General features: G+C 46.5%; 1 protein-coding gene across 1 annotated transcript in view; it reads left to right on the top strand.

Annotated features, from left to right (window-relative positions):
* LOC119962685 (A disintegrin and metalloproteinase with thrombospondin motifs 12-like) overlaps positions 1–26,709 on the top strand; it is a 740,693-nt gene that overhangs the window by 482,641 nt on the left and 231,343 nt on the right. Inside the window, exon 14 of the mRNA XM_038790610.1 lies at positions 3,950–4,070. Coding sequence (XP_038646538.1) covers positions 3,950–4,070 — 121 coding nt within the window. The remainder of the gene's footprint in view (positions 1–3,949; positions 4,071–26,709) is intronic.

Below are 26,709 nucleotides of genomic sequence, written 5' to 3'. Positions count from 1 at the left end.
AGGTGCGTTGGTGAATTTGGAGCGTGTGGGCTGGTGAGTTGTCTTGGTTTTATATTTTCTCTTGCTCATTTCCGGCCAGCCTGCACTGGCAACATCTGCACTCGTTCTGGGGCAGCTGGCCCGACTTCTAATCCAGCCCATCTCTGTGTACCCGAGTCTGGACCTCAGTCTCAGGGCTGGAATCAGTCCTTCAGTCACAAAGCAACAGTGTGCAAGTAAAAATGATCAGAAACCAAGCATCACCTCATATCGGCCACCATACGCCTCACTGCACCACTCGATTAGCAAACATTCTCTTCAGCCAAACATCTTCAGAAGTTAAATTCAACAACCACCTGAGGTACAGGCCGAAGTGCCACACCATTTATGCACCAAATAGATAGGTAGTCCATTTCATTTTGTCAACAATAAATGTTACTGTTGTCTTCATAATCAGATACTGTGTCACCTCAACCAAAATGATTGTAAATTAGTGCTCAATTTCTGGGTGAACTAAAGAGATACACATATGAATAAACAAACTCATCGAAATGGCAGCAAAATAAAGGGGGAAAAACATAGGCCAATTCGGGGGAGGGAGGGTGCAATAACTCCCCACTTCAATGTTGGTCTAAAGAATTTCTAAAGAACCAGTGCAGAAACTCCACACTCTCTGCACAAGCTGACAAGTTACATTGAGATGAAATGAAATGAAATTAGATGACCCTTTGCAAAACAGAAATGATTGCTAACTTGTAACATAATTCTGTGCTTATGGAGTTTATATAAATGCTCTCTGATTTTGCAAAATTCTAACTTATCTGACTTATGCAGCCTATCCATCTGGACAGAAACATTTTCTAAGTTAGTAAGAAAATTGGGAGGGGGCAATAGCGTAGTGGTATTGTCAGTGGACAAGTAATCCAGAGATGGGCTGGTTTAGCTCACTGCTGGCTTTGAAAGCAGACCAACCAAGCCAGCAGCACGGTTTGATTCCCGTACCAGCCTCCCCGGACAGGCGCCGGAATGTGGCGACTAGGGGCTTTTCACAGTAACTTCATTGAGGACTACTCGTGACAATTAGCGATTTTCATTTTTCATTTCATAATACTAATCTTCATTAGTGTCACAAATAGGCTTACATTAACACTGCAGTGAATTTACTATGAAAATCTCCAAGTCACCATCTTAGGCACTTGTTTGGGTACACTGAGCGAGAATTCAGAATGTCCAATTCACCTAACAAGCACGCTTTTCGGGACTTGTGGGAGAAAACGAGAGCACCTGGAGGAAACCATGCAAACACGGGGAGAACATGCAGACTCCGCACAGACAGTGACCCAAGCTGGGAATCAAACCTGGGTCCCTGGTGCTGTGAAGCAACAGTGCTAATCCCACCATGGCAGTTGGTAATATTTGAATTTAATAAAATTCTGGAATTTAAAATTTAATGATGACCATGAAACCATTGTTGTTAAAAACCTAATGTTCATTAGGGAAGGAAATCTGCCATCCTAATCTGGCCTGGCCTACATGTTACTCCAGATACACAGCAATATTTAAATGCTTCTCAGTTCAGGGGCAATTAGGGATGGGCCTCCTAGTATTAGTAGTATTTCCAGGATCTCTTTATCATGCAGCATTTGACGGGCCCGAAATTGTGGCTCTAAGAGAATGTATCTTTGTCCAACCTGTTGCTCGTTATGCTTTCCTTAATTTGCTCTGTTTCTAATTACCTTTGCTCAAGAGTCGCCAGGTATCTTTTTGATACCACCACAAGATTCAAAACCGAATACTGATCAATGACTCGATACACCAGTTAGTAAGTTTGAAATCAATGCACATTTATTTACACACAGTCAATTATTACTCATGCACAAACGGTACTCACTAAACTACAACTACTACTAAAAGCCTATACTTAGCTTCGGGTGCCCACTCAGTCAGAGGAACAATGGTCGTTGTCCGGTTCTGATACTGCTGGCTTCGAACTGGTATAGAATAGTAGCTAGGAGCGCCTATCTCGTAGTGTGCATTGACCTTAGACTTACTTGGCTGGTGCTTGGCGGCCTCTCGTCACTGAGAGCCAATTGCCATGGGGAAGTTCAAGAGTTCTTAAGAGTTCTTCCGAGAGACCGTTCTGACCTTGGGGACTCTGCTTTATAGTCCAAAGGGTTTCGCGCCCTTCTGGGCAGACCTTGGACTTGGTCCCAATTAATTGGACCATGTCCCAATCGTTTGTATTGATTCTCTCCAATAACGGGGTCGTTCTCCGATCTATGGGCGGGCCCAAGGTAACTGTTGGCCTGCCTTTGTTTTAGTCTCCACTGGCGCCAGGGAGTCTGCCCTGGTACTGATTGTTTAAATGTTTCTCTTTTGAATTTTTTGATAGCTCATTACTATGCTCATTACTATGCTAATGGCTTGTAGTTTCAGTTCTGTCTGGGCTCTGCAAGTTCCAAACCACAGGAAACCTTGTACCTGCTTGTTTTTCTAGTGCTGTCCATTTTTCCCTGCACTCTTTGCGAGTGTCCGTTTTGGAATCGGGACGTGGCCACCCCAGGTGGCTACAAACCCAAACTCTGCTTGTTAGCCCCACAATCCATCAAATGCAATAACCTGTTAGTGAAATCTTGTCAAATGCTTTTGAAAATCCATGTTGCGATTATTAATCATGCTTCCTATGTGCATCTGCTTGCTCACCTCCTCCAAAACTGTAACAAGTTCGTAAGACAGAAGCTTGTTTTCCAGAAGTTATATTAAAAAATAAATATTTTTACTGAAAACCTTTTCATAATAACAAAATAACACAACATAATATAAAACAAATGCTTCAAGTTACAATGTAAAAAGAGCACAATCAACAATCAAGAACACATTCAAACTTAACCCCCACAATGTTAACCTAAAACCTCCTTAACAATTGATGGTGACTAACTCTTTACAAAGGGAAATGAATGGCTGTCATCCTGGGTCGAACCCTTCTACTGACTGCCTGTGGTATACTTGACGTTCTCCAAACATGGGAACTCCTTGAGGTCACCCAACCAAGCCGAGGTAGAGTAGGAGCCCTCTACCTAAGCAGAACCCACCTCTGGGCTATTGACGAGGCAAAGGCAGGGACATCCACTTTCACCCCTGTCTGGGGCTCCAGGTGTCTGATAGCCCAAAAATGGCCATCAGAGGACAAGGCTCCAGTTCAACATTAAGAATCTCTGACATTGTGTTGAAGAAGTAGATCTGAAAGCTTAATAACTTGGGACACCAGAGTATGGTTAGCTGCCTCCCGAGATCAACGTTCACACCTGTCGTCTACCCCTGAAAAAAAAACACTTATCCGCGCCTTGGTCAGATGAGCCCTGGGAGTGGGCGGGCGGGGGAGGGGGGGGGGGGGGGTGGGGAGGTAGTTGTGCTTAGCCTGGCATGGGGTTATGAGTATCCTGTGTAAATGGGACGGGGCACGTTGGGGAATGAGGTGGAGGAGGAAAATGGATGGGGCATGGGGAGTGTGCGGGGGATGAGGAGTGAGTGGTGATGCCGAAGTCCAACATCTGGGCAGCCATTTTTAAAGGCTGGATTTGCGGAGTTGGGAATTCTCCCATATCTGCATGCCCGGAGCAGACATCTGGGCCCAAATAATAATTGGCGATGGTTTTCTACTTGCACCCATTAGGAATTAAACTTCTGAATGTATTCCAACATCATAACCTTACAGAAGGAAAAAAGGGAAGAAATAAATTCAACCCATTTATGGATTTCAACTCCAATCCTAAGATTAAAGAATAGTGTTCATAGTTTTAAAATAATCTTAAGGATAAATAATCTTGTGTGATATTTAGAGGCAATAATTTGAATTTATAAAGTGTCTTTCATGACCTTTCTGAGCCAATGTTGGGAAATACAAGACACTTTGATCAATGATTTGATATGGAAACAAGAACATATATTAAATTGTTTGTATTTTTTCCAGACTGTGGGGTGTGATTATGAGATTGATTCCAATGCAGTTGAAGATCAATGTGGGGTGTGCCACGGGAATGGTTCTTTCTGCCAGACAGTGAAGAAAATGTTTGAAGAGAGCGAAGGATTGGGTGAGAATCTTATCAAGAAACGTATTCCTGGTTTCATAGCAAGTAACAACTATGACAACTATTAACATGTTCCTATGTCCTAACTACCTTCTCCCCCTACTGTGTGTCAGGCCTTCATACATTAGCTTGAATGACGCTTTGCCTGCCAGCACATGTTGCCGGTGGCAGGAATGCTATGCACATGGCGTCATTTCCAACTTGAAATTAATATTGCTTATTGTCACGAGTAGGCTTCAAATGAAGTTACTGTGAAAAGCCCCTAGTCGCCACATTCCGGCGCCTGTTCGGGGAGGCTGTTATGGGAATCGAACCGTGCTGGCTTACCTTGGTCTGCTTTCAAAGCCAGCGATTTAGCCCTGTGAGCTAAACAGCCCCTTTGCAACAGTAACTACACTTCAAAAGTGCTTCATTGGCTGTGAAGAGTTTTGGGAAGTCCTGGGATTGTGAAAGGCATTGTATAAATGCAAGTGTTTTTTTTTTCATTACGCTCATCCACTGTAAATATGCAGTGCTGCTTCTTCTGTCAAGGAATTATATCCAAAAACGTGCTTATATAATCTTCATGATGGTACAGGACTAAATGTCAACATTGAGCCCTAGCCTATTGTTTGAACTCTATAAGCACAGGCACCCAGACACACCTTAGCACTGACCTTGATGCCACTGAATGCTTTCCTCATCTGTTCCCAGATACAGTGAACCTACAAGATGACATTCACTCACTGAGCAACCTTCATCCATGCAACGTGCATTGTGAAATCTGCTAACTGGTGCCCTTCACTAGAGAAAAGGCCATTTGCTTTCATTGAACTTCCTGCAGTAACACCTCCAACAATTTAATAGTGCCACTGTCATTAAGCTCTTGATACTTCCAAACCAATTGATGCCTTCTGAAAATTTGCAGACAACTCCTCATAAGAACATAAGAACTAGGAGCAGGAGTAGGCCATCTGGCCCCTCGAGCCTGCTCCGCCATTCAATGAGATCATGGCTTATCTTTTGTGGAATCAGCTCCACTTTCCGGCCCGAACACCATAACCCTTAATCCCTTTATTCTTCAAAAATCTATCTATCTTTACCTTAAAAACATTTAATGAAGGAGCCTCAACTGCTTCACTGGGCAAGGAATTCCATAGATTCACAACCATTTGGGTGAAGAAGTTCCTCCTAAACTCAGTCCTAAATCTACTTCCCCTTTTTTGAGGCTATGCCCCCTAGTTCTGCTTTCACCCGCCAATGGAAACAACCTGCCCGCATCTATCCTATCTATTCCCTTCATAATTTTATATGTTTCTATAAGATCCCCCCTCATCCTTCTAAATTCCAACGAGTACAATCCCAGTCTACTCAACCTCTCCTCGTAATCCAACCCCTTCAGCTCGGGGATTAACCTAGTGTATCTCCTCTACACACCCTCCAGTGCCAGTACGTCCTTTCTCAAGTAAGGAGACCAAAACTGAACACAATACACCAGGTGTGGCCTCACTAACACCTTACACAATTGCAGCATAACCTCCCTAGTCTTAAACTCCATCCCTCTAGCAATGAAGGACAACATTCCATTTGCCTTCTTAATCACCTGTTGCACCTGTAAACCAACTTTCTGTGACTCATGCACTAGCACACCCAGGTCTCTCTGCACATCAGCATGCTTTAATATTTTATTGTTTAAATAATAATCCCGTTTGCTGTTATTCCTACCAAAATGGATAACCTCACATTTGACAACATTGTATTCCATCTGCCAGACCCTAGCCCATTCACTTAACCTATCCAAATCCCTCTGCAGACTTCCAGTATCCTCTGCACCTTTTGCTTTACCACTCGTCTTAGTGTTATCTGCAAACTTGGACACATTGCCCTTGGTCCCCAACTCCAAATCATCTATGTAGATTGTGAACAATTGTGGGCCCAACACGGATCCCTGAGGGACACCACTAGCTACTGATTGCCAACCAGAGAAACACCCATTAATCCCCACTCTTTGCTTTCTATTAATTAACCAATCCTCTATCCATGCTACTACTTTACCCTTAATGCCATGCATCTTTATCTTATGCAGCAACCTTTTGTGTGGCACCTTGTCAAAGGCTTTCTGGAAATCCAGATATACCATATCCATCGGCTCCCCATTATCTACTGCACTGGTAATGTCCTCAAAAAATTCCACTAAATTAGTTAGGCACGTCCTGCCCTTTATGAACCCATGCTGTGTCTGCCCAATGGGATGATTTCTATCCAGATGCCTCGCTATTTCTTCCTTGATAACAGATTCCAGCATCTTCCCTACTACCGAAGTTAAGCTCACTGGCCTATAATTTCCTGCCCTCTGCCTACCTCCTTTTTTAAACAGTGGTGTCACGTTTGCTAATTTCCAATCCACCGGGACCACCCCAGAGTCTAGTGTATTTTGGTAAATCATCACTAGTGCATCTGAAATTTCCTTTTAGCACTCTGGGGTGCATTCCATCAGGGCCAGGAGACTTGTCTACCTTTAGCCCCATTAGCTTGCCCATCACTACCTCCTTAGTGATAACAATCCTCTCAAGGTCCTCACCTGTCATAGCCTCATTTCTATCAGTCATTGGCATGTTATTTGTGTCTTCCACTGTGAAGACCGACCCAAAAAACCTGTTCAGTTCCTCAGCCATTTCTTCATCTCCCATTATTAAAACTCCCTTCTCATCCTCTAAGGGACCAATGTTTACCTTAGCCACTCTTTTTTGTTTTATATATTTGTAAAAACTTTTACTATCTGTTTTTATATTCTGAGCAAGTTTACTCTCATACTCTATCTTACTCTTCTTTATAGCTTTTTTAGTAGCGTTCTGTTGCCCCCTAAAGATTTCCCAGTACTCTAATCTCCCACCAATCTTTGCCACTTTGTATGCTTTTTCCTTCAATTTGATACTCTCCCTTATTTCCTTAGATATCCACGGTCGACTTTCCCTCTTTCAGCGAAATAAAACCTGCAAATGCTGGAAATACTTCGGGGGTCTTGTTGCATCTGTGCAGACAGAAACAGAGTTAACTTTCCAGGTCTGTGACCTGTTCTCTCAGATGCTGCTGAGTATTTCTCGCATTTTTCACGTTTATTTCAGATTTCCAAAATCTGCAGTATTTTAACTTCAAAACAGGGAAGATAGGAACAGGAAGACGCCATTTGGCCCTTTGAGCCTACTCTGCCATTCATTACAATCATGGCTGATCATCCATCTCAAGCTTGTTCCCGCCTTCCCCTCATTTCCTTGATTCCATTCCCCCTAAGTGCTATATCGGGGCTGGTTTAGCTCACCAGGCTAAATCGCTGGCTTTTAAAGCAGACCAAGCAGGCCAGCAGCACGGTTCGTATTCCCGTACCAGCCTCCCCGGACAGGCGCCGGAATGTGGCGACTAGGGGCTTTTCACAGTAACTTCATTGAAGCCTACTCGTGACAATAAGCGATTTTCATTTTCATTTCATTTCATATCTAACTGCTTTTGAAAACAGGAGCGGGATTCTCCAATAATGGGGCTATGTCCCCACGCCCGCGAAAAAACCTGCGCGGATCACTCTGGACTTACCTGGAGAAAGTCCAGGGTGATTCTCCGATTTTCATGGGGCTAGCAGGGCCCCGGAATAGTCCTTGCTGCTTCAGCTGCTGATACGGGGCCCTGCACGTCCTATCGGGGGTCCGCACATGCGCACGGCGGCGGCCTGCGTCAGCCGCCCCCCGAGACATGGCCGAGCCACACCACGGATTGGCACCAAGAAGATAGACCATCCCCCAGATCGCGTTTGCCCATGGATCGGTGGCCCCTCCTGGGAACATCCTCCCTGCATCCACCCTGTCCAGTCCTCCGAGAATTTAATAGGATTCTATGCGATCCACCTTCATTCTTCTGAATTCCAGCAAATATACAGGGGCAACATGGTAACACAGTGGGAAGCACTGTCGCTTCACAGCTCCAAGATCCCAGTTTTGATTCCCTGCTTGGGTCACTGTCTGTGTGGAATCTGCACATTCTCCCCGTGTCTGCGTGGGTTTCTTCCGTGTGCTCCAGATTCCTCCCACAAGTCCCAAAAGATGTGCTCTTAGGTAATTAGGACATTCTGAATTCCCCTCTGTGAACCCGAACAGACATTGGAATGTGGTGACTAGGGGCTTTTCACAGTAACTTTGTTGCAGTGTTAATGTCAGCCTACTTGTGACAATAAAGATTATTATTATAAAAAGATTATTATTATTATTATTATTCTAACTGACTCTCAATCTCTCCTCACATATCAGTCCCACCATCCCAGGAATCAGTTTTGTAAACCTTTGCTGTATAGCAAGATTATCCTCCTCAGATAAGGAGACCAAAACTGCACACAATACTCCAGCTATGGGCTCACCAAAGCACTGCATAATTGCAGCAAGGCATCCCTGCTCCTGTACTCAAATTCTATCACTGTGAAGGCCAACATACCATTTGCCTCCTTCACTGCCTGCTTTTATCCTCCTCGTGATAGGTAACCATGGAGTGTGCAGTTACATCACAGAGCACTGTCATTTTTTCCCAAAGATCTTATGCATGTAGGTGACTAAAATCAAGCATTTAAATGTTCCTCCTTTTCTGGAATGAACTTTATGGGCCAAGCCCCTGTTATTGTTTAATGAGATGGTTTACTTTCGTCGAGATAATTATATATTTACCTGCTTTCTTGAAATAAGAATGTTGTTTTCTGGTGTCAGTGCATTAACTGCTTTTATTTGAGCACTTTTATTGTTGCACTTACGAATTGCTAGATATAAATAACATCTGTAAGTTATTATTTCCATTGCCTCATTTGAAGGAGATGTTAAATGACTGCTCAGTCGAGACCAATCCTGACATATGCTGTGGAATGTTGCCTTGTTTATGGATGAATTGCAACACCAGCCACGTTCCATGACTGAGAAAATTAGCCTCAGTTTAATTTTTTTGCCTGAATGGGGGAAGTAACATTGTTATTGGGTAAAAGTCTGAATGCAGGATGTCAGCTGTGTGTCAGCGAGGTTAACATTCACCCCTGCTCATGTGTTTGTACAAATCACTTCTTTATGCACTTTCATTTTATTTTTTAACTTAAGTGCAGAAGGGTGTCATCACAGCTTCCAAAAAGTTCAACCAGCACAGTAAACACTGAACAAGTTATGTGCGATAATCCGTACTGAGAACTTCCAATGCTCAACCAATGCCAGGGTGGTGGTGCCTGCATTTCAGGTTAGGGTGGAGGTGTGGGCTTGGGTAGGGTGCTCTTTCCAAGAGCCGGTGCAGACGCGATGGGCCGAATGGCCTCCTCTGCACTGTAAATTCTGAGTATGAGTACTACAAAAAGGGTTACAACTTTAGTTCAGCTTCATGTTAAACAAAGATGCCTGAATGTCTGTAGATTTAAGTTTCACTTTAAAATTTGCCTGCATTATATTAAGGGTTGATGAAGTAAAAGCAATGACTGACCTTTTAAAAAAACTGAACTGTTGTTTAGTAACCAGAGCCTGACACAGAAAAGTAGAAGCAATTAAAGTTCAGTTGGAACAAGGTAACTAAGACAAAAGCAGCACTCACAAAAACTGCCAATACAGGCAGGACAATACAGGCATGCTGAAAGCAAGACCCAGGAGCTAAAGAACAGATCATTCCAGAAACTAAGGAATTAAAAGAGAATGCCAAGGAAGACTGAAATCTGGAAAAGGGTCTGTTCAGTGAACTCAGGAGCAGAGAGAGAGGCCACAAGTTAAAGACAGAGCTGCAAGATGCAGGCCTGGAAATGTTGGCTAGCAAGAAGCCAGACATCTGAAGTAATCTTAAAGTTGGTGACACCTTAAAACAGTCTGTGAAACAGTACTGTTCTATTGGTCTGGCTGGTGACCTGAAAGATTGTCTGGAAGTTTGAATGCAAATAGTGATTCAGGCAGAGGAATACTGAAAGGAGCAGTTGGAACCCTGGATGTGGATCCTTGGTGAAAGCACCAGAGAGAAAGTCTTGTGTAGGAGAAGATACCAAATTGTATCCTTTGGTTGCCTAATTTGAAGATAGATGTAGTGGCATTGGAGGCAGTTCAATCAGTTGGTTCCAGAGATGAGCTGTTTGTCGTATGAAGAGAGATTGGGCAGTTTAGGCTGATATTCTCGAGAGTTTAGAAGAATGAAGGGACATCAAATAGAGGTATGCAAGATGATAAAAGCTACAGGTAAAGTAGGCATGGAGTGGATGCTTCCACTTGTGGCGCAATCTAGAACCAGCGGTCATAGTCTTAGAATAAGAACGGAATTGAGGAGAAACTACTTCTCCCAAAGTGTTGTGAATCTGTGGAATTCACTACCTCAGAGTGTGGTGTGTGCTGGGACAGTGAGTAAATTTAAGGAGGAGTTAGACAGATTTTTAATTGGTAATGGGTTGAAGAGTTATGGAGAACGGGCAGGACGACGGCGTTCAGGTCAGTATGAGATCAGCCATCACCGATGAGCCAAATGGCATAATTCTGCTTCGACATCTTATGAACTTATGAGAGTGGTGATTGGAAACCTTTGTGTAGAAGCCAGAGCTCCAGTGACACCAGTTGGCTAACAATGTGACAAGCATTTGAGGGGATTTGATGAGAAATCCAGTTGTTTTGGTGGCATTCTCACTTGGTTTCAGAGTGCAGTGTGTCTGACCACATTTTGTCTATTGGTTTACATGGATTGTGTATTTATTGAGACTATTACAACATAAGATTTATTTTATAACTTGTGTTATCCTTACAAATCTATGTGTGTCTGTAAAGATATAGGTGGGGTGAAGTGTGTTAAAGCTAATCTTTTCTTGTTTAATAAATGGTTTGTCCTTTTGTTAAAAAGTTAATCGGCAGTCTTGTGACTGTTCATCCACATCTTCTAAACAAAAATTAAAATGTTAGATCCATCGAGCCAGGTTTCATTCTGGGACCTGACTGTCCAGGATTAACGTCAGCCAGGGTAATGAGCAGGCTTTGGGGAGTCAGGACATGAGTAATCCACCACAGAATTCCCAGACTTTGATCTCCTCTTGCAGACTCAGTATTAAATGGCTAGTCCAGTTCAGTTTCTGGTCAGTGGTAACCCCCAGGATGTTGAAGGTGGGAATTCAGTGACAGTATTGAATTACATAGGGAGGTGGTTCGACCCTCTCATGTTGGAGATAATCATTGTGTGATACAAATGTTACTTTAAAAAAAAAAATTATTTTCCTCCTTTTTCACATTTTCTCCCAAATTTACACCCAACAATAAATAATATTCAGTAATGAATGTAATGTCAATACCCATATCAATAACAACGATCCCATCCTCCCACCAAACCCCCAAACATTGGCCAGCATGTTAACATAAACAAATGACAAAGAGAAATCAGGAATCACCCATAGTCATCATTAACACATAGAGTTCCCCCTCCCCACAACCCTCCCGGCCCCCAACCCCCCTAATGTTTGATGTGATCCAATTCTCGAAAGTGCATAATGAATAATGCTCATGAATTGTAGAGTCCCTCCATCCTTCCCCTCAGTTCAAATTTGACCTTTACAAGCATCAAGAATTCCAGCAGGTCCCCCGCCACACCAGGGCACAGGGTGGAGAGGTTGCTCTCCATCCTAACAGGATCCGCCTTCGGGCGATCAACGAGGCGAAGGCTACATCATCTGTCTCCGCGCCTGTTTCCAACCCCGGCTGGTCCGGCACCTCAAATATAGCCTCCCGAGGGCCCGGGTCCAGTTTCACGTGCATCACGTGCACCACTTTAGAGATTACCCTAAACACATCCTTCCAGTAATCCTCCAGCTTTGGACGGGACCAAAACATATGAACGTGGTTTGCGGGCCCTCCCCGCAACGTTCACATACATCTTCTACCCCCCTCAAAGAGCCGGCTCATCCTCGTCCTTGTAAGGTGCGCTCTGTACACCACCTTCAGCTGTATCAGCCCCAACCTCGCACACGAGGTTGCCTGTACTTATTGGCCCAAGCTTGAACATCGCCCATGTCTGGCAGCACGTGGGAACAGATTGCTTAATTATTTGAGGAGATGGATTTGGAATTTGTTTGTCACGTGTACCGAGGTACAGTGAAAAGTATTTTTCTGCGAGCAGCTCAACAGATCATTAAGTGCATGAAAAGAAAAGGAAATAAAATAAATACATAATAGGGCAACACAAGATACACAATGTAACTACATATAAACACCTGCATGCGGTGAACTATACAGGGGTGTAGTGTTGATGAGGTCGGTCCATAAGAGGGTCGTTTAGGAGTCTGGTAACAGCGGGGAAGAAGCTGTTTTTGAATCTGTTCATGCGTGTTCTCAGACTTTTGTACCTCCTGCCCGATGGAAGAAGATGTGAATGTAACTGAACCATGCGATTATCACCATTCAGCCCCACCTCTAATGATGGAGGAAGGTTTTGCCAATCTTTCATCATAGGTATGGTGGAGAATTGAGCAAATTGCTGCAGAAATGAAACCACTGGAATCTTTAGGAGGTGAAATCGAGCTGAAAACAACTTTTTCAACAGGAAAGTTCATTCATACGGAAGTGTGTCAAAGAAAATTCAGAGAAATTGTGAAACAGCTTTGGCAAGTGGCTAGAAAAGCCAGCAACTGTACCGACATTACAGAGGAAAGTGGAAAAATGGATTCACATAATTTATAAGAGGCAACTTTGACAAGGAGTCAAAAAATAGCCACTGCTTTACAGGAAGGGTGACTGCAGCTGGTGCTCCTCTTCAGTGTGTTTTGTTGAGCAAGTTTTATTTGGATTTCCAGGAGATATGAACAGAGCTTAGTCACATGTGACAGGCAGCTGTTTTAAATGAATGTCATCAGGCTGAATTTTAGCACCGGAGCAGGTGGTTCGGGTTCAGTTCAAATATTAAACATCTGAATGTTTGAATGTTAAATGTGTGAACTTCGATCCCAACTGACCACCAGCCCATCACTTCCAGGATTTACAGAGACAGGACAAGAGGTGTGCAGCCAATTGAGAGGTGGGTTGGCAATGTGAGTGTTTAATGAGTTTGGCAACCTCTGATTTAATCTGCTTTGCAAGTTGGCCATGTTCACAGGCCTGGGAAATCCGGCCTGCTGAACTGAAGTGAAGGCAGTTTTGGAAAGAAGGTAAGTACCTTCACTACACTGCCTGTGAAGCAGGAGGTGGAGGAGTGCTTCCTCCCACCAGCTCCCAAAACTCCCTCTCATCAGCCATTCTCATCCCCCATATAATAGCCCCTTGGTTGAAATTGTCAAACCCCCAAATCAATGTAAGAGGTTGTGGTCCATCTTGGATCAGAGCCGTTCCCCCACCTCCCACTGGGATGGGACACTCCCTTGGAGGAATGGAACCATGGAACCCCCTGAAACTGCAAATGGATGGCACGGTGGCACAGTGGTTAGCACTGCTGCCTCACAATGCCAGAGACTCACGTTCAATTCCGGCCTTAGGTCACTGTCTGTGTGGAGTTTGGACCTTCTCCCTGTGTCTGCGTGGGTTCCTCTGGATGTTCCAGTTTCCTCCCACAGACCAACGATGTGCGGGTTAAGTAGATTTGACCTTGATCAATTGCCCCTTAGTGTACAGGCATATGCAGTTTAGGCTATGGGGTTATGGGGATAGGGCGGGGTGGATGGGGGAGTGCTCTTTCTAAGGGCTGGTGCAGATTCGATGGGCTGAATGGCCTACTCCTGCACTGCAGAGATTCTAAGTATTCTAAGTATTCAAATGCCTCTCCCTTGGAATCAGGGTTCAGACCCAGGATCAGTTCCTCGGGACATGGGGGAGGAGGATGGTGAATCTCATCTACCTGGTCTCGCAGCTCACTCCATGGTCCTCCCTGCCCGACTGGAAGCCAAACCTGACAATCAGACTGACTTCCAGGCAGGGAGCCTGTCAATGACTGAAGCTTCACACTGGAGTCAACAGCATGAGGGGAAATTCAGACCTCCAAAACCCTACGCATCAACTACACAACCTTCCCTGAGAAATTCAGGGCATCATGATTGAATCAGATCAGCATCAATACTGACCGTAGAGGAAAAACGAGGCAAACAAATTCCCTTTTCAATTTTGAGAATATAACTCAGGCAGATAGAAGGCTTAAGTGAATGAAAGTGGCACGCAGGTAGTGGAAACAGGCCGCAGATATTTTTGATCATCATCCCAGTTGCCTAACTTTTATTGACCATAAAATTTTATTGCTAATCTGACTGGTTTACAGACTGTTTTCTCAAGAGCATTCAGCGTGAAGCAGGTATGAGATCATGTTCAGAAGATTTTATTGAGAACAGTTATAATGGGATTGATTTTTATGTTGGTCGGACATCAGGTGCACAGTTGGGGAAGAATGCTAATTGACGATGTCCGTGGTCGGGCCTCAGTAACATGCCATTGGTGACCTGCTTGTACATTTGGAGTAGAAGTGGGCAGCTTGCTGATTGAGCTGACATGGTACATCCAATGGCTCATATTTGTGTTGCTATATCAGTGTGAGTCCACAGAAGCAACTTGGGGATGGGATGGGATGGGGGAGAATGTGGTGATGGAGGGGGAAGGGATGTATGCTGGAACTAGCAGTAGACAGTTCAGTTCATGCTTCTGCTAGTCTCATATAGCATCATTTTCTCATTCTCCTGCAACTAAATATTGAGAAACTGAAGGCACGGTTCGAGATATGTAGGAGCCCGCCAACCAAACGTTCCTTGTCTTAGAGCGGGACTGGAAGATCCGAGAGCTGGACAGGACCAGAAAATCCAGCTATTGCTTTTGACAGCTTTGAATGATCAGATTGCTTATTCAACATCCAGTACCAGAATTGCAAGAATTTCTTCCAATTAAGTATTGGGAAGATTGAAACCATTATTTCCTGTCCCGGCTCTCAACTCCTTTCTTCACCGCTGATTCCTCCTCTCCACATAGCAACTGTCTGAAACTAAGCCAGACTTTCCTCAGTCTTGGTGTCACATTTGGGTTTCAAACCTCATATTTGCAGCATCACTATTTCCTCCTCCTTAAAATAGTAGTCTTCCTCTCTTCCTCAGTTGATTTGCTGCTGAAACCCTCATTCATGCTTTCATTACCTCGAGTTTTGATTACTCCAATGCCATCTTGCTGGTCTCCCACACTTTTTCTTCCATAGACTTACAAAGAACAAAGAAAAGTACAGCCCGGGAACAGGCCCTTTGGCCCTCCAAGCCTGTGCCGACTATGCTGTCCGTCTAAACTGAAATCTTCTACACTCCCTGGGTCTGTATCCCTTCTATGACCGAGCCAGTTCTGTATCCATCTTGCCAGCTCACCCCCGATCCTGTGTGACTTCACCTTTTGTATCAGTCTACCATGAGGGTGTGGTAGTCACCACTGATGTATATATTATGTGATTTGTAGTAAGGACCTGTGCCAAAGGTACGGGAGTAGTTCCCTGCCTGCTGGCTCCGCCCAGTAGGCAGAGTATAAATATGTGTGCTCCTTGTACAGCAGCCGTTTTGCCAGCTGCTGTAGGAGGCCACACATCTTAGTGTATTAAAGCCTCGATTGTATCCAACTCTCGTCTTTGTGTAATTGATCATGCATCAATTTAATATACCAAAGTTTTCAGAAGATGGACCTCCGTATCAAGCCGGATCGCCTGCAGCTGGATCCACAGTCAGACAATGCCAAAAAGGACTTTCAACATTGGCTAGCCTGTTTCGAAGCATACATCGTGTCTGCGCTAGACCCAATTCCTGAAGCTCAGATGATTCAGATCCTCTACACGCGGCTGAGCTCCAACGTCTTTCTGCTTAACCAGGACGTGCCGACCTACGCAGAAGCCATGGCGCTACTGAAAGAAAACTACGCCCAGTGGACTAACACGCTCTACGCCAGGCGCATCCTCTCCACTTGTCATCAACTTCCCGGTGAGTCAGTGGAGGATTTCTGACGTGCCCTGATTCCCCTAGTTAGAGACTGTGACTGCCAGGTCGTCACGGCCACGGAACACTCGAACTTGCTCATGAGAGATGTTTTTGTCACAGGGATAGGGTCCGATTACATCCAACAGAGCCTCTTAGAAGGGGCCACACTCGACTAGCAGAGACTAAAAATCTAGCGCTCTTGCTTACGGTCGCTTCGCGCAACATCCAGGCCTACGCCCCCGGCCGTGCGGCCCACCCCTCCTGCGCATCGTGGACTCCGCAGGCGGCCGCCCCATCGTGAACCTCACCAGCGGCCCCCCTCAGCCAACCCCACGCCTGTGCCACGTGGCAGCCAACCAACCCCGGGGGACCCAAATGTTACTTCTGTGGGCAACCTAAACACCCCAGACAGTGCTGCCCGGTCTGGAGCGCACTTTGTAAGGCCTGCGGGAAAAAGGGACACGTGCGGTGTGCGAAGACCGCGCAGTCGCCATTATTGTTCCGACTCCTCCCATGTGCGACCAGTGGGTGCCGCCATCTTCCCTTCCTCATACCACGTGCGATCAGGGGGCGCCGCCATCTTCCCCTCCTCGGACCACGTGCGGCCCGTGGGCACCGCCATCTTGTTCAACCCCCACCATGTGCGACCCGTGGGCGCCGCCATCTTGTTCTCCCCAGGATCATCAGGCGCCGCCATCTTGTCTTCCTCATGACACGTGCGGCTCGTGGACGCCCGCCATCTTACCAGGACCCATGCCCCCCGGGCAACTCATCGCCTGCCATCATCGACGACAAGCCGCGTCTCGCCTCAGTCACGATTGATCAGTCTTGCCAACACAACCTGTCAACTGCTTCCACCAAAGTGAAGATCGATGGGCACAAGATCTCCTGTCTGCTGGACCCCCGATACGGTCAGGCGCTGCTCCCTCGCAGTACAACCCACCAACCAGAAAATCTCCCTGGCCTCCGGGACCCACTCCATGGCGATCTGGGGGTACTGCATAGCCACCCTCGCCGCCCAGGGCGCGGAGTTCAGCGGCTTCCGCCTCTACATCCTCCCCAACCTCTGCGCTGCCCTGCTACTCGGCCTGGACTTCCAGTGCAACCTCCAGAGCCTAACACTGAAATTCGGTGGGCCCCTACCACCCCTTTCTGTGTGCGGCCTCACGGCCTAAAGGTCGACGCACCTTCCCTATTTGCAAACTTAACTCCGGATTGCAAACCCATCGCCTCCAGGAACAGACAGTACAGCGCCCAGGACAGGACCTTCATCAGGTCCGAAGTCCAGCGACTACTGGGGGAAGGCATCATCGAGGCCAGCAACAGCCCCTGGAGAGCCCAAGTGGTAGTGGTGAAAAATGGGGAGAAACACAGGATGGTCATGGACTACAGCCAGACCATCAACAGGTACACGCAGCTCGACGCGTACCCCCTCCCACGCATATCTGATATGGTCAATCAGATTGCACAGTACCAGGTCTTCTCAACTGTGGACCTGAAATCCGCCTACCACCAGCTCCCCATCCGTAAGGCGGATTGCCCATACACTGCCTTCGAAACAGGTGGCCGCCTTTACCACTTCCTCAGGGTTCGCTTTGGCGTCACCAACGGGTCTTGGTTTTCCAACGGGAAATGGGCCGAATGGTTGACCAGTACAGACTGCGGGCCACCTTCCCATCCCTGGATAGCGTCACCATCTGCAGCCATGATCAGCAGGACCATGACGCCAACCTTGCCAAATTTTTCCACACCGCCACTCTACTCAACCTAACTTAATACAAGGAGAAGTGCATATTCAGCACGAACCGCCTAGCCGTCCTCAGCTTTGTGGTCCAGAACGGAGTTCTGGGCCCGATCCCGACCGCATGCGCCCCCTCATGGAACTCCCCCTCTCCGACTGCCCAAGGCCCTCAAACGATGCCTGGGGTTCTTCTCTTATTATGCCCAGTGGGTCCCAGACTATGCGGACAAGGCCCGTCCACTCATTCAATCCACTCTGTTTCCCCTGACGGCCGAGGCTCACCAGGCCTTCAACCGTATCAAGGCCGACATCGCCAAGGCCGCGATGCATGCAGTCGACGAGACGTTACCATTTCAAGTTGAGAGCGAAGCATCAGACGTCGCTCTAGCCACAATACTCTACCAGGCAGGCAGGCCCGTGGCATTGTTTTCATGAACACTTCATGCCTCCGAAATTCAGCACTCCTCTTTCGGAAAAGAGGCCTAAGCCATCGTTGAAGCTGTGTGGTTTTGGAGGCATTACCTGGCCAGCAGGAGATTCACTCTCCTCACTGGCCAACAGTCGGTAGCCTTCATGTTTAACAACACACAGCGGGGCAAGATCAAAACCGATAAAATCTTGAGGTGGAGGATCGAGCTCTCCACCTACAACTGCGAGATATTGTATCACCCCGGTAAGCTCAATGAGCCCCACGATGCCTTATCCTGGAGCACATGTGCGGAGTTCAAACCGCACTTCTACCAGCCAGACCATGCGCGCCTGGTGAAGGCCTCCCGCCCCTTTGAACGCCTCAGTGTGGACTTCAGAGGGCCCCTCCCCTGCACCGACCGTAACACGTACTTCCTCAGTGTGGTCGATGAGTACTCCAGATTCCCCTTCGCCATCCCATGCCCTGATATGACGTCTGCCGCCGTCATCAAAGCCCTCAACACCATCTTTGCTCTGTTCGGCTTCCCCGCCTACATCCACAGCGACAGGGGATACTCATTCGTGAGCGATGAGCTGCGTTGGATCCTGCTCAACATGGGTATTGCCTCGAGCAGGACGACCAGCTATAACCCCCGGGGGAACGGGCAGGTGGAGAGGGAGAATGGGATGGCCTGGTGGGCCGTCCAGCTGGCCCTACGGTCCAGAAATCTCCCGGCTTCCTGCTGGCAGGAAGTCCTCCCCGATGCACTGCACTCCATTCGGTCACTCCTATGCACTGCGACTAAAGACACACCCTATGAACGTCTCTTTGCCTTCCCCAGGAAGTCCACCTCCAGGGTGTCGCTCTCGACTTGGCTTGCATCTCCAGGACCCGTACTCCTCCGTAAGCACGTATGACTCCACAAGACGGACCCGTTGTTTGAAACGGTACAGCTACTCCACGCCAATCCACAGTACGCCTACGTAGCGTACCCCGACGGCCGCCAAGATACTGTCTCCCTCAGGGACCTGGCATCAGCAGGCTCCCCACACACACACCCCTTCGGCCCGGGGCCACCCTCCCCTTCCCTGGCGCAGCCATCCGCAACTCCCACCCCAGGACAATCCGTCCTCCCCCTGTCCACGCCCGAAGATGACGAGGATTTTGGCACGCTCCCAGAGTCACCGAGGACCAGACCACCGGAATCACCGCCACCGCTGCGGCGCTCCCAGCGGCAGATCAAGGCTCCGGACCGACTGAACCTGTAACTTGATCGGGACTCTTGAAACATCATCCTTCTGTATAATTCTCCTCCACCCCGCTGGACTCAATTTTTTTCTCACTCTATTTTAAAACATGTACTTGTATATAATTCTCCACCACCCCCGCCGGACTCAATTTTAACAGGGGGTGAATGTGCTCGTCACCACTGATGTATATAGTAGGTGATTTGTGGTCAGGCCCTGTACTACAGGTACGGGGGTAGTTCCTTGCCTGCTGGCTCCGTCCAGTAGGTGGAGTATAAATATGTGTGCTCCCCGTACAGCAGCCATTTCACCAGCTGCTGTTGGAGGCCACACAGCTTCGTGTATTAAAGCCTCGATTGTATCCAACTCTCGTCTTTGTGCAATTGATCGTGCATCAGAGGGACCTTGTCAAAGGCCTTACTGAAGTCCATATCGACAACATCCACTGCCCAACCTGCATCAATCAACTTTGTGACCTCTTCGAAAAACTCTATCAATTTAGTGAGACACGACCTCCTCACAAACCGTGCTGATAAACTTGAGGTGATCCAAAGCTCAGCTGCCATGTCTTAACTCACAGAAAATGTTACTCCCTGAACATCCCTCTGCTTGATGACTCTCAAGCAAGCAACATCCGGTTTTTACAATTGCCAACTTTGTTTTCAAGTCCTTTCATGGCTGCCCCACACCCCTCCTCCCTTGTCTCCCTCCTAATCCTGCCACCTGAACATACCTCCATCTCCACAGCTCTCTGGAATATCTGTGCTCCTTTGACTTTTACACCCTCAATTTTAATTGCAACACCATTGGTTGCCGTGCCTTCAGTTGCCTGGACCTCAGATTTGGCATAGGTTCCCTGTGCCTCTTGGCATTTCGACCTCACTTCCTCTTCCTTTAAGACACCCCTTCAAACCTATCTCATTGACCAAGCTTTTGATCTTCTGACCAACATGTCTTATGTAGCTCAGTGTCATACTTTGCTTTATAATACATCTGTGAATTGCCTTTGAAGTTTCAATGCATGAAGAGTATTACATACATATCGTTGTTCGTGTTGCTGTTGATTTCAGAGCAACAGGGGTGTATAAGATACTTTGTTTCCTGAAGTCAATGACCAGCTCTTTAGCTTTAGCTTTGGGATAGATTGTTGTTGTTACACCATGCCACTGGGTTCTCTGTCTCCCTCCCGTACTCTGACTCATTGTCGTTCAAGATCCGACCCACTACGGTCGTGTTGTCAGCAAACTTGTAGATAGAGTTTGGAATTCTCTTTTCCCAGTGGCAGTGCACCTCCACCCGCGGGATTCCCAGCAGCGTGGGGTGGCTTCAATGGGAAATCCCATTGACAAGCGGCAGGAAGATAGAATCCCACAGCCAGCAAATGCCGCACTGCCGAGAAACACTGGGGTGAAGATTCCAGCCCATGATTTCATATAATAGTCTGTATTTGCTATGTGCCTGATTCGCCTCAGTGACACATCCCACCAAACTAAATGTACTCCAGATTACAACAGGATGGGGGCATTTTTGGTGGACAACTGCAGCATTTCTGCTTGGCTCAGAGGACAAACACAGGACTGATTTAACATAAGAGTTAAGACAGGGTTAGGAAAAAGTTTGAATGATTAATATATCACTAGAATAGCCAGAGATATGGAGAGTCTGACTGACGAATATTACTTTATCATTCAGTTTGTCTAAGGTCTTGTCATTAGCACTAGGTTGGTAGCACAAGTGATGAGCACTGTGGCTTCACAGCGCCAGGGTCCCAGGTTCAATTCCCCGCTGGGTCACTGTCTGTGCGGAGTCTGCACGTTCTCCTCATGTCTGCTTGGGTTTCCTCTGGGTGCTCCGGTTTCCTCCCACAGTCCAAAGACGTGCAGGTTAGGTGGATTGGCCATGATAAATTGCCCTTAGTGACCAAAGGAGGGGTCATTGGTTAACAGGGATAGGGTGGAAGTGAGGGCTTAAGTGGGTCGGTGCAGACTCGATGGGCTGAATGGCCTCCTTCTGCAGTGTATGTTCTATGTAAGAGAACTCAGTTTGAAAATTAACAACTTCGATTTCAGCAGAAGAAAGATTAGTCCTGCTTGACATTTTGCACAGTTCATAATAAATATATTTGTCTTCACATAGCACCTGATGACCTTGAAGCATCCTAAAGCATTTAATTAAGTAATTACTTTTGAAGTACTGCAGCTTTTATTTACATTATCAGTTCAGCTGCTGCCGTCTATTGCTCCTCTAACCTTGTCAAGGTTAGGAGAGCAATGGAAAAAGCGAAATAACGAGATGAGAGAGAGATACTTTCAGCCACAGGAGACAGAAGCTGAGTAAGTAGCAATCTGAGTGGCAGGACTTTCAGAATGAAAGAAGGGGACATATATTTAATTGAAAGGTGAAGTAAAAGTGTAACAGGGAAAAGCAAGAAACAAATTATAACTGGTAATTGAAATTGATAGAATGAAAATTTGATGGCCTAAATGTTGCAGAGGTACAGGTTAAAGCAATTCGGAGAAACAATGATGTAGTTACATAGGTACAGTAGTATAGTGATTGTGTTACTGGATTAGCAATCAGAGAATCAGTGCGAAATCAGTACAGTGCAGAAGGAGGCCATTTGACCGAGTCTGCACCAACTCTGCTCCGAAAGAGCTGCCTACATAAGCCCAGTTCGCCCTCTCCCCACCCCATCCCTGTAACGCCACCTAGGGGTAATTTAGCATGGCCAATCCACCCAACCTGCACACTTTTGGTCTGTGGGAGAAAACCGAAGCACCCGGAGGAAATCCACGCAGACATGGGGAGAATGTGCAAACTCCACACAGTCACCCGAGGTCAGAGTCCAACCCGAGACTCTGGCACTGTGAGGCAGCAGTGCTAACCACTGTGCCCCCATACCACCCTATTAATCCACATAAATATGAGTTCAAATCGAAATATGTATTCAAGTTTATCTGCAAATAAAAATCTGGTATCAGTAAAAATGAGCATGAAACAGTCGAACTGTCATAAAAATCCAACTGGTTTACTCACATCCGTTGTGGAATGAATCTGGCCACGACCCAATCTGCTCTATATATGACTCCACCTCACACCCATGTGATTCAGTCCTAACTGCACTCTGAACGAGCCGAGTAAACCACTCAATTACCACTTTCTCAGTGAAATTAAAGGCCTTGATCTTGTGCGTGCACCCATATCGCCACCCATTTCTCAGGGTCACCTAATACGTTTCTACAGGAGTCCCTATTTCCTTCAGCGTTGTTCATCAATTTATTTCTTAATGCTTAAAGCACACTTGTTTAGGCGATAGACTGTTCAGTCTGTAGTTCACCAAGGACTACACATGTTGGCAGCTTGCATTTCTATAGTGCAAAAGACTTTCGAGCTGAAGGATAAAGGCAAAAATCGAATAGGCCGTCACACGTGAGGCCCTTGTTCAGTAAATTATGCACTATTGTGTCCACTACGTGGCTTTAAAGGAACTGCAAATGATTCATGAATGTACGTAAATTCTCTTCTCATAGATGTGTTAGCTGAATATATCTAAATATCTGTTCTGAGAAATGTTTATTCCCAGTATGGCTACTTCATACAGTCAGCAATTCTTTTTGATGAATATTTCCGACTGACTGTTCCTCTAGTGAATACTCCAAATCCTAGTCAGTTCCCAATAGACATTGAAGCATTAAAAAAACATGTGAACAGAGAAATAGGAATGATCTGCGCAACCCCCTCATCCTGCTCCGCTATTTGTGACAGATCTCTAGCTTAACTGCATCTACTTGTTTTGATTCTGTAACCTTTAATACCCTTGCCTTACAAAAATATTAAAAATGTGGTACTTAAGTTCTTAATCAATAGCTTCAACAGCTTTTTGGGAGAATGAAAGATTCAGGTTTTCACTGTACGTTGAGTGAAGAAGTCCCTTCTGGAAGCACCTAACTCTAATGTTATGGTTATATATCCTTGTTTTGGACTCTTTGACCAGAAGGAATAGTTTCTCCCTATTATGCCTGTGGTGGTGTGACTCTTTTGAGGGGGGGCAAGCTTGATGGAGCACATGACCAACTTGGGACCAATCACACAGGAGTATGCAAACCCCAGCCACTAGGGAGTTTGCGCAGGACCCTGGGAGCAAGACCCTGAGCAGTGTAGACCCCGGGGCCAAAGAATTAAGACCTGTTATGAAAAATGAAATGAAATGAAAATCGCTTATTGGCACAAGTAAACTTCAAATGAAGTTACTGTGAAAAGCCCCTCGCCGCCAAATTCCGGCGCCTGTTCGGGGAAGCTGGTACGGGAATTGAACCGTGCTGCTGGCCTGCTTTAAAAGCCAGCTCTTTAGCCCTGTGCTAAACCAGCCCCTATTGTGTTCTATACCTGTTACTTAACTGCCTTTGGCCTATCGTCAATAAAGCCTCTTGGTTAACTACTGAAAGCCTCCAGTGTGTATATCGATTCATGGTAAAAGATTCGATCACAGCTGAAAGACGTTGTGAACTGAGGGAGGAAGGAAGGAGCAGTTGATAAGGAGAACAAGCTTCAGCAAGAGTTAGGAATCATTAAACTGTGAGTGAAAAAGCCTATCATTGGTAAACTAGACCAGTTTAACGAACGGACTGAGGATTGGAGACAGTACATCTGAGTGGCTCCGCTAACGTTTTACCATGAACGAGATCACAGGTGAAGACAAGGGGAAGGTGGTACATCTGACAGTTTACAGGCCCTAAAGGTATAATTTAATGACCAAAATCACATCCGCAGAGGCACCCGACTCGCAGATCTTTGACCAGATAGTGAAGTTGGTCAAAGAACATTTCAACACTCGATTAGCCTTCAATGTTAGGAATGTAACTTTTCAGTGAGGGAGCATGAAGTGTCCTTCTCAGCTTTCATAGCCAGGCTACATCAGCTCGCTGAGCACTGTAAGTTCAAGACCACGCTTAGTGAGATGTTGCGCAACCGGTGGTTTGTGGGATCCATAACCTTAATGTCCAGAAGAAGCTACTGCATCAGAAGGTTTAAGCAGAACCCAAGAGACTGGAAGAGCTGGGCATAATCAAGCCGGTTCATTGAGCGGGTTCCTGTCCTCAAACCAGATCATTCGATAGGAATTTGTGGTGACTGAAAACGAACCATAAATCAGGCTGCCCAGGTTGATGGTTATCCGATTCCCATAATTGAGGACCTCTAAGCTAAATTCACAGTGGGCCTTACTCATTCAAAGTTGGACCTCAATCACGCTTGCCTGAAACTAGAATTGGATGAAGAGTCTCAGTGGTTTGCCACAATAAACATCCATAAGGGCATCTTTCAGTACACAAGACTACCTTTCCACATTGCTTCAAACTGCGCTATTGGGCGGCACGGTAGCACAGTGGTTAGCAATGTGGCTTCACAGAACCAGGCACCAAGGTTTGATTCCCGGCTTGGGTTACTGTCTGTGCGGAGTCTGCATGTTCTCCTCGTGTCTGCATGGGTTTCCTCCAGTTTCCTCCCATAATCCAAAGATGTCAGGTTAGGTGGATTGCGCACGCTAAATTGCCCCGTAGTGTCCAAGCTTTAGTAGGGTTGCTGGGTTACGGGGATAGGGTGGAGATGTGGGCTTAAGTTGGGTGCTCTTTCAGGGGCCAGTGTAGATTTGATGGGCCGAGTGGCCTCCTTTTGCACTGTAACTTCTATGATTTTCCAGCATACGCTGGAAAATCTCCTCCAGTGAATTTCCACAGTGATGGTCTACCTTGATGAAGTGTTAGAAACCGGCACCACCCATGAAGAACACATGTCTAGCATGGAGGAAGTATTAAAGAAGTTTTGGTACTTTGGAGCCCACCTCAAAAGCGAAAAATTTACTTTCCAGGCCTCAGAAGTGACGTACCTAGGACTTTGCATTGATGCAACAGGACTGCATCCCTGAAGGAAAAGGTCAAATATATGCAAAGTCCCTGCACCCAAAAATGACAGGAAGCTCAAATTCTTCTTCAGCATGGTAAATTATTGTGGAAGATTGATTTTGAATTCAACCACAACATTTGTACCATTACACCTAAAGAAGCATCAGCAGTGGCAGTGGAGGGAGCCCCAAGAGAAAGCCTTTTGAGTTGTGAAGCAAGCCTTGCAGTCCGCAAACATCTTGGTGCATTTTTACTCGGGAAACCGACTATGCTGACATGCCATGGTATAGAGGCAGTTTTATCTGACAAAATTAAATAGAAATAATTGCTTATTGTCACAAGTAGGCTTCAATGAAGTTACTGTGAAAAGCCCCTAGTCGCCACATTCCGGCACCTGTTCGGGGAGGCCGGTACGGGAATTGAACCCACGCTGCTGGCATTGTTCTGCATTGCAAGTCAGCTCATTAGCCCACCTTGCTAAACGGCCCCTACTGAGTGTCCTTTCACCCTTGTCTCGAGGATCCTTTCAGAAGTGGAACAGAACTATGTCCTTATCGAGAGGAGGGTTTAGCAGTTATATTGGTGGAATTTCTACACACTGTAGATGTATATGGACAGCGGTTTGACATAATGACCGACCATAAACCATTGGTGGGTCTCTTAAGGGAAGACAATCCCATAAGCCTCGGTGAGGGTGCAACATTGGGTCTTGCTGCTGGTGGCCTACAATTATGCTTTCCAGCTCCGTCCCGGCACAGAAAATGGCAACGCAGATACACTAAGTCATCAAAAAACATAAATGGATTGGCCGAGGGGGCCATTCATATCTTCAAGTATGCAATAAGAAAGTAATCCGGGATGTCAAGAGAGAATATCAGGCCAAGCTAAAGTCACAGACTAGCGTTATAAACTCCCGTCGGTTGTGGCAAGGCCTAAGCAACATAACGGGCTACAAAGTAAAACCGAGCAGTATCTCTGGCAGCAGTGCACCCCTCCCCGATGTACTCAATGCATTCTATGCTCGGTTCGAGCAGGAAACCATTGATTCACTGTCGAGTGCCCCAACAGCCCAAAACACACCATACCCTCCGTCACAGCTTCCAAAGTCAGATCGGCTTTCCTGAAAGTGAACCCTCGGAAGGCGACGGGCCCGGACGGGATCCCTGGTTGTGCACTCAGAGCCTGTGCGGACCAGCTGGCAGATGCGTTCGTGGAAATCTTTAACCTGTCTCTACTGCGCTCCGAGGTCGCCACCTACTTCAAGAAGACCACCATCATACCGGTGCCAAAGAAGAACCAGGTAACGTGCCTCAATGACTACCATCCGGTGGCCCTGACATCATATTGAAGTGCTTCGAGAGGTTGATCATGAAGCGCATCAACTCCATACTCCTAGAACGCCTAGATCCACTGCAATTCGCATACCGCCACAAC

Source organism: Scyliorhinus canicula, chromosome 3, assembly GCF_902713615.1.
Source record: "Scyliorhinus canicula chromosome 3, sScyCan1.1, whole genome shotgun sequence".
Lineage (NCBI taxonomy): Eukaryota > Metazoa > Chordata > Chondrichthyes > Carcharhiniformes > Scyliorhinidae > Scyliorhinus > Scyliorhinus canicula.
The sequence above is the reverse complement of the archived record's forward strand: the minus strand, read 5'-3'. Positions and strand labels throughout refer to the sequence as shown.